Genomic DNA, 8,086 nt, shown 5'->3' with positions numbered 1-8,086 from the left:
GCCCGGGGACACAAGGCTGGATGGTGCCCAGGGCGCAGGCACCGGCTGCCCCAGTGTCTGTGTCACATTCAAAACCATCCCCAAGGGGAAAGTCCCCATCGAGGAGCATTTACATGCGCAGGAAAGGGGCTGTCTCATGTAGCAGCAGCTTTGCCATTTTTAGTGGGGCGGCTGCCGTGTTCCACAGGAACAAGAGCCAGGACTGGATGTGTCCCTGCTGTTGGCAGTGAGAGATGGCTGATTTCTGCAGCAGGCTCTGGGTGCTCCAGCTGAACCTCTGGATGATGGCTCTGGTCACAGGTGGGTGTTAAACACAGGGGTTCTGTTCCAGAGCAAGGAAACGTGCACTTGTCCCTTGCTCAGTGCAGCGAGGGGCTTCTCCCAGCTCTGCTTTCCATGCATTGAACTTTGCTATCGCTGCTCTCAGCGCTGCTGCAAAGCCACGCCAGGCAGCAGCGGGGACAAGGAGGACCCATGGGGGCTCATTGCCTCGGGTTCCGGGTTTTGCTTCCCGTTGGGTGCACAGATGGGACCCTTTGGGCAGCCCATAGGCTTTGATTGGAGCCTGGCTCAAGCTGTGGTTGCAGGTGGCAGGAAGGAGGAAGGGTTGTTGGGTGTGTTTTTACCATTCCTTGCTCTCAGAGGTCAGCACATCGCTGAGGCCACAGCCAAGCCCCATCCCTTTGCTTCATGGGGTTCAGTGCAAATGGGAGGAAAAAGGCTTTTTGGGCTGATCTGTGGGCCCTGTGTGAATATCCCTGTGCTGTTCCCCTTTGCATCCCCACGCACAGACTGGAATCACAGGCTGGCTCTCATGTTGGCTTTGAGGGAGGACAGTGGAAGCTCAGCCCATCCGTGGCTGCAATGGAAACCATAGAATCCCAGCCTGGTTTGGGTTGGAAGGGACCTGAAAGCTCCTCCAGTTCCAACCCCCTGCCACAGAGAGAGACACCTTCTGGGCTTTGAGGGGTGTGAGGGCTCTCAGGGTGAGGGATCAGCCTCGTCTTCAAACCAACATACCATGGAGAGCAAAGGCCTGTGTCCGGCTGGCAGCAGGACCATGGGTGGCAGGGATGTGTACCCAGCAGAGTCCAGACAAGATGCACCTCCCGTCTCAAAAGAAATGAAATGGGGCTGGAGGGGAGACTTTTTTGGTGCTGGAGGTGAACAGAGCAGCACGGACCTGGAAAAGTCTCTGGGGCAGGAGGTCCCTGTGGGCTGCTGTTTGGGGAAGAGAGGTCTGCAGCAGGGTGATAAGGCTGGGGGCAAAGGCGCTGAATCTTCCTTCTTCCTTCTTCTTTCTTCTTTTTCCTTTTTTTCTTGTTCTTTTTCTTCTTTTGCATCTTCCTTTTCTTCTTTCTCTTCTTCTTTTTCTTCTTTCTTCTTCTTCTTTCCTTTCTTCTTCTCCTTTCAGGAGGTGGTGCAGCCTCACCTCCCTGCCAGCCTCCTCACAGCAGGGTTTGGGCAACCTTGGTTGCACGGATGGAGCTGGGCACTGAAGCGCTGCAATAAACAGGGCTGGTGCTTCCTGCCCAGCTGCAGCAAGAGGAACCGAGGCACAGGGGCACTGGAGCTGTGACAGGGGTACCCATGGGTGCTGGGGGGTCCCTGCCTCGCCCAACTTCCTGCACTGCATCGCAGGTCCCACAGCTCCATCCAGACATGCCAGGGAGGCTGCATGGTCCCAGGGTGTGAGGACCCCTCCTGGCCATAACGGGGCTGCAAGGACAGGGAAGTCCCGGCAGGGAAAGTGTTTCTGGTTGATTAAGAAGATGGAGAGGGTAAATGAAGAGGCGTGAGTCTGTCTGAGAGGTGCCAGACTAGGGGATATTAATAGCAAAGGCAGGTTTCACTGGGATGTCAACCAGAAAGCAGCTTAGTTACAGAAGATTCAGGAGGTGGGATGGAAACAGAAGGGTTTGTACCCAATTCTGCACTGCCCCATGTCCTGAGTTGATGTTCCCATGCACTCCATGCCATACGGAGCAGTCATGAAGGACCCACTGTACATGCCATCCCATGCGGGACATCTACACTGGCTTGTCCTATGTGGGCTCTTGGCTGCTATCTCAGGGCCCGTCTCCTGTCTTGCAGGTGGGATCTCAGCAGCCAACAGCACCTGGAACAGCACAGGTAACCTCTGGGCTCTATCCATACACATCCTTCCCATCCCCACTACCTATGCCACAAGGGTATGGGAGATGTCCCAACACCCACTGGCCTTCTCCATCGCAAAGGCAATCCCCAGGCCGCGAGCTCCTCGGTGGCATTCCCCCAGCCCTGCTCTTTGCTCTCCCTCTGCCAAGCCACATCTGCTTTGTCTTCCCTAAGCACAAACATGTTTCTTCTCTGCGCTTGCAGAGCACGTCGCATGAACAAGCTGTGCCTTGGGAGCAGGCACTGGTGTCAGCACACGGTGTTTGTGTCATTCCCACCCACGGGGTATTAAGCATGAACTCTGCAACCGAAAACACAGGCTAAAAATACGAAACACAGCAAAATCACAAGTGTGGGCCCGGGAGAGAAGCCAAGTGGGGAGATGGGTCTGTTGTAGCAAAGGCTCTGTGGTGTGTGCCTGCACAGGCTGTGATTTTGGAGCTGGGGCTAACTGGAGGTACATAGAGAGGGGTGGGAGAAGCAAAAAAGGATTCAGTGAGGCCATTCCCACAGAAAATTGAGTTTCTGTTAAACCAAAAGTCTCTGGTTTCTACCTCCAGATGATCCCAAGTCACCAAAACCAAGCTGACTGCTCCAAAGCAGCATAATCCATAGAAATGAGAAGCTGTTGATTTGGGAGATGCTGGGATGGGGTGTCCTGTGGGAGCAAGATGCCCCGCTGGGGCAGGGTCCCTGCTCCCCATGACCACCCTTGTCCCCTGGCAGACAGTGAGTGCATCACAGTGAAGCAGTACCCGCGCTATGTGGGGGCCAAGAAGAACACTCCCATCCAGTTCATCTGCTACTTCGAGGACCCCCACAGCATCCAGTGGTACAAACTGGTGGAGGGCAGCGATGAATTCTACGAGCTGGGTAACAGCAGCTCCCGCTACAGCGTCCAGACCACAAACAAATTCACCAGCTTCACCATCTCCAGCATCACCTACGAGGACAATGGCATCTACGTGTGTGACAGGAAGAACCTCACGGCGGAGCAGCAGCGGCCGCACGACTGCGGGACACAGCTCAAAGTCCTGAGTGAGTGGGAGCTCCCCATCCTCTCTGCACCTCAAGAGATGCTCCTCCCTCTCTCACTCTTTCCCCCTCCATGTGAACCCCACACCATGCTCCTGTGCACCCACATCTCCCTATGCTGGTGGGACCCCTTCAGGTACAACTGTCGATGCTCTATGGCACCACAGGGGTTTCTTTGCTCACTGCCAACCACCAAGGGGCAGGAGAACCTCCACCAGTTTGCCCTGGCACATCCATCCTGCAGAAAACCATCCCAGGGGCTGCGTTCCCCTAATAAAGCAGGCTTGCCCTGGTCCTGGCTAGAGGTGGGTACTGCCCAAGGTGTCTCATCCCAGAGCTGGTCCCTGATGGCAGTTTGCAGTGGTCTGGTCTCTCCCAATGCAGAGAGCTTCTCACCCTTGTCCCCCCCCCATCTGCTCTTGCTGGCACTTGGAGGTGGATCTTGGAGCTACCCCTGTGCTGTTGCTCCCAGGTCACAGTAACATCCAGCAGGTGCAGAACAGGAACACCCTGAAAGATGCCATCATCATCATCCAGTCCATCCTGCTTGTCATCTTCATCAGCGTCCCCATACTCCTCTTCCTCAATAAAGTAAGTGACAACATCTCCAGCAGTGGGGATGTCCCCACAGTGCTCATAGCTGTGTCCTGCATCCCAGGCAGGACACTGCTATGGACAGGGATGAGCAGGGCTGGGTTTGGGGTGCTCCATGGGAGCGTGGCTACCTCGAGTGGGAAAATAAGCATCTAAACCAGAGTATGGGACTGTGTGGATTTGCCTGTGGAAGTGGGGGGATGAGGCTGGGGACAGAGGAAGGGCGATCCTGGTGGGTGCTGACATCCAACCTGCGACTCTCCACAGGGTGAAGGCAAGGAAAGTCTGGAGGAGGACCACACCTATGAGGTAATGCTGCATTCATTAGAGAAGTACCTCTGGAATATCAGCCTGAGCCTTGAGAGAGCCTCGTGCCTTTGCTGGTGTCTGACAGGCACCACCAGCCCTCACAGGGCACATCAGGACATCTTCCTCCCCAGCGCCTGTTGCACATCAGCTGTAAAGAGCTGCTCACAAAACCAAGCCAAGCTCTGAGCACATCCAGCCATCCACCTCCATCCCCTCTCAGAAGCTGCCCTAGTGTCTGGGGGAACACCCTGGACATGGGTCCCTGCTTGGGGGTCCCAAGGGGTTCACAAACCATTGTGGATGAGGGCCTCAGTGACAGGGGTTAGTCGTGGCCTTGGCAATGCTGGGGAACGGTCAGACTGGATGATCTTAAAGGTCATTTTCAAGCTGGTTGATTCCATGATTCTTTGTGCTGTGGGTGAAACCATGGTCCCCCTCCCATGTCTCAACCTCTTTCTTGCTGCAGGGTCTGGAAGTGGAGCAGATGGCCACTTACGAGGACATCACTCCTTTCCGGGACGTGAAGGCCAAATGGACAGTTGGGGAGCACCCAGGAGAAGAATGAGGGGTCCTGCACCCACTGCCAGCATCCACAGGGACCCACCACAGCTCTGATGGGTGCCTGGATCCCAGGCTGTGATCCCGGGTTACAAACCACCTCCAGTATCCCTGCACAGAGCCCAGGTCCTGCTAAACCCCTAAAGCCTATGTAGAAATTAGGAGCAACCTGCAAACCCCCCAGTACCAAACTGGCCCCGAACCCCTGGCAGACCCACACCACAGCACTGAGCTCCTGCATGGGTAATACCACGCAAGTACCATGGTGGGTGGTGGGTCTGCTCCAGCCCCACTATCCCTGGGATGGTGGTGAGGACCAGGAATGGTCACTCTGTGTGCTGCAAGGACCCTCCTGCCCTGCAAGACCCCACTGCAGCCGTGGCAGAGGAGTCAAAGTGAGCAGCACCATGTGGGTGATAGGAGAAGAGGATTTTGGGCCACTACTAGCTTTTCAGCCATGGATGTGTCCAGCAGCTCTCTGAGGTGGAGGATCCTCCAAAACTGCCTCATTTTCCCCAAAGACTACAGGAAAAGGTGGGGTGACAGCTCTCACCCAGTGGGTCTTTCTCCTCTCCAGCCAAGAGCTGGCCCATGTCATGAGGATGTCCCCATGCTGAGGGACACATGTGACCTCAGAAGCTATGGGAAAGATGTAAATTGTGGGACACAACTGTCCAACTGCTTTTGGAAGTCCTAATAAAGGTAATGGGTAAATTCACATCCTGCTCCATCCTGCCATGCCCAGTCCGCGGGTGTTCCACAACCCTGGTGCCAGTGTTAGTGCCCTGGGAATAAGGAGCAGCTTCTCATGGGTCCAGCTCAGCTAGAACCCAAACCTCACCCCATGAGGGCCCTGAGCACAGGCCGGGAGGTAGAGCCAAGAGCAGCCATAGACTTCTCCACACCTCCACTCCAGGATGGAAAGTTGTTTTACTTGTTCAAATGCTGCTGGTGATGCTCAGGGTAAGGCAGACATGGGACCACCCTGAAGAGAATTGAGGGTTTTTTTCTCTTCCAAGGAAGGACAGGAACTTGGAATGTCCCAGAGTGTCCCACTGCTTTATGAGATGCTGCTTTGGGTCACAAATGCAGGCATTTGAAACACTAAAACATGCCAAGCCGATATTTGAGGGCTGCTGATGCAACTGTAGTTCTGCCAGTGGCCTGTGTGTGCCCAGGCCAGCACTTCCCAGTGGCACTGCCTTCTCCACAGCACTTCTGCCTCATTTGATGCCTAGAGGTGACCAGGAACAAGCCAAGCCTCAGGGGCACTGCACAGGCTGGATCATGCTGGTATACCCATGCTTGGCTGCAACCCTGCCCGTGGCAGGAGGTTGGAACAGGAGGAGCTTTAAGGTCCCTTCCAACCCAAACCAGGCTGGGATTCTATGATTTAGCACCATGCTTTTACTGAGAGAGCAGCAGGGCAGCAAGTGATGGGCAGGACTCGGGTCTCTGGTGCTGCACCAATGCAGCTGCAGTGATAGAGCATCATTAAGAGGCAGCAGAAGCTGTGCTGGGCTGGGGTACCTGCTGCCCTGCTCACCTCTGACAAATATTGACATATTTAAACACAATCTGGAGTAGAAAAACACCCCCAGATGTTGCTGGCTATTGGGTGACGGGATACCTGATAGCTGCAGGACCCACTGTTCCCTTTGCTCTAGGGACTGACATTTACTCTGCGACAGCACCACGTCTTCAGCAAGCAAACACCCGGGGGCTTCTTGGAACAGACCACGCACTCCTGAGCATGTTTATTAACCAGCTCTTGCACCCTCTGCTCCAGCAGCCCCAGTGATGATGTTGCCTCCGGGAAACCAGAGCCATGCCACGGGGGCACAGCAAATCCAGGGCCTGGGGGAGCCACGTCACCACCGTGACCAGGGAACCATCCCCGAACCCAGGACAAAGGGCTGAAACTGTGTGGTTTGAGGCAATTGGTGCCTCATGGCAAGTAAAAGTCCTTTAAGCCTCCCCTGGAGTTGCCCATCCCAGGTTCTGTCTCGGTTTGCTCAAAAGCAGGGATAGGTGTGCTGTGATATGTCCCTGTCCCCATCTCCCCTTCCCCATTTCCTCTTCTCCCTCTCCTCCTGCCCATCTCCTCTTCCTCAGCTCCTTTTCCCCGTGTCTCCACCTCCTTTCCACACCAGGCCCCTGTTTAATCCGGAGATATATCATGTTTGCATCTCAGACAAGAGCAGGAAGATGCTCATAACGAGATCTTCTCCTTGCTTTGTCCAGCTGAGGATGAGAAACCTCCCAGAGCTCTGGCAGCTGGATTTGCAGCAGGCAGGCTGGTACCTGAACAAGCCCCTGGCTATGACAGCAATTTATCACCCCTATGGCAAACCAGGTCACCAAAACTATTTGCTGAAGTTTTACAATTTTGCTAGAAATTGAAAGAAACGACTTGGCAGAAATAGGACTCACCTGGTAACATCCATCCTGCTCACAATAAAGGGGAAATTATCCCACTTGCTTCAAGTCAGATCTCCCAAACTGGCCCATCAGCCCTGCCAAGGCTGCAGATGCAGGCAGGGAAATCAGATGGGCACAGCAAGTTCCCCCATGTAAAAGCACAGATCTGATTTTGGGATGGGTCTTCCTACGATGAAGAAACTTTTATTTGTGATAAACAGCAGAATATGGCAAAATCATCCGCAGGCAAACAACCTCCCCAACCTTTCCATCTATGTATAAATGACTGTGATTAGGGAGCACCATTGCAAGCACTTGTGCATTTATGCACAGAGAAGATACAGAGATGTTGTTGTGATCATGACACATATATACATTTTAAACAGACCCCCTGCTATATAAGGGATGGCTCAACAGTCGCCTTTCCCAGCCTAGATGAAAGGAGGAAACCTTCACTGTCAAGCAACACCTGAGCAACTCGCTGGGCAGAAATGGCTCCAGGTACTTTCCTTTATTTCAGTTTTAAAGGGAGACCTTAGAGCAGCTTCTAGGACCTACAGGGGCTACAAGAAACCTGGAGAGGGGGTTTGGACAAGGGCCTGTAGGGACAGGCCAAGGGGAATGGCTTTAACCTGCCAGAAGGGAGATTGAGATGAGCTCTGAGGCAGAAGCTCTTCCCTGGGAGGGTGGTGAGGCGCTGGCACAGGGTGCCCAGAGAAGCTGTGGCTGCCCCATCCCTGGCAGTGTTCAAGGCCAGGTTGGACACAGGGGCTTGGAGCAACCTGCTCTAGTGGAAGGTGACCCTGCCCATGGCAGGTGTTGGCGCTGGAGGAGCTTTAAGGTCCCTTCCAACACAAACCAGTCTGGGATTCTATGATTGCCAGTGCTGCTGCATGCTCAGGACGAGGGGAGGTGGTGATGATGGTACTGTGGTGGGCTGTACACACTCAGTGCCAGCTTTAAATGAAAATGTGGCAACTCATAAATCAATGAAAAAGGGTACTTTTCCCTA

General features: G+C 54.2%; 2 protein-coding genes across 2 annotated transcripts in view; both read left to right on the top strand.

Annotated features, from left to right (window-relative positions):
- The first annotated feature begins 233 nt into the window (after window positions 1–233).
- CD79B (CD79b molecule, immunoglobulin-associated beta) lies at window positions 234–4,660 on the top strand. The gene is made up of 6 exons (XM_010020656.1): window positions 234–300; window positions 2,095–2,133; window positions 2,884–3,195; window positions 3,665–3,783; window positions 4,054–4,095; window positions 4,562–4,660. Exons 1-6 carry the CDS (start codon window positions 234–236, stop codon window positions 4,658–4,660), a joined length of 678 nt encoding a protein of 225 aa, XP_010018958.1.
- Window positions 4,661–7,507: 2,847 nt separating this feature from the next.
- The window catches only part of LOC104410485 (somatotropin), a 4,518-nt gene continuing 3,939 nt past the window's right edge, over window positions 7,508–8,086 (top strand). The window contains exon 1 of the mRNA XM_010020655.1: window positions 7,508–7,575. Within this exon, the coding sequence (XP_010018957.1) occupies window positions 7,566–7,575 (10 nt within the window). The 5' untranslated portion in view covers window positions 7,508–7,565. The remainder of the gene's footprint in view (window positions 7,576–8,086) is intronic.

This window comes from Nestor notabilis, unplaced genomic scaffold (genome assembly GCF_000696875.1).
Source record: "Nestor notabilis isolate BGI_N333 unplaced genomic scaffold, ASM69687v1 scaffold15738, whole genome shotgun sequence".
NCBI classification, from domain to species: Eukaryota; Metazoa; Chordata; class Aves; order Psittaciformes; family Psittacidae; genus Nestor; species Nestor notabilis.
Note: the sequence above shows the minus strand (reverse complement) of the source record. Positions and strands in the feature narration are given on the sequence as shown.

Excerpts from the sequence above, each read along its gene's own strand:
- CD79B (XM_010020656.1), top strand. The coding sequence starts at position 234 with ATGGCTGATTTCTGCAGCAGGCTCTGGGTGCTCCAGCTGAACCTCTGG. Across the intron at positions 301-2,094 it reads GATGATGGCTCTGGTCACAG|GTGGGATCTCAGCAGCCAAC; the intron begins GTGGGTGTTAAA and ends CCTGTCTTGCAG. Across the intron at positions 3,784-4,053 it reads TACTCCTCTTCCTCAATAAA|GGTGAAGGCAAGGAAAGTCT; the intron begins GTAAGTGACAAC and ends GACTCTCCACAG.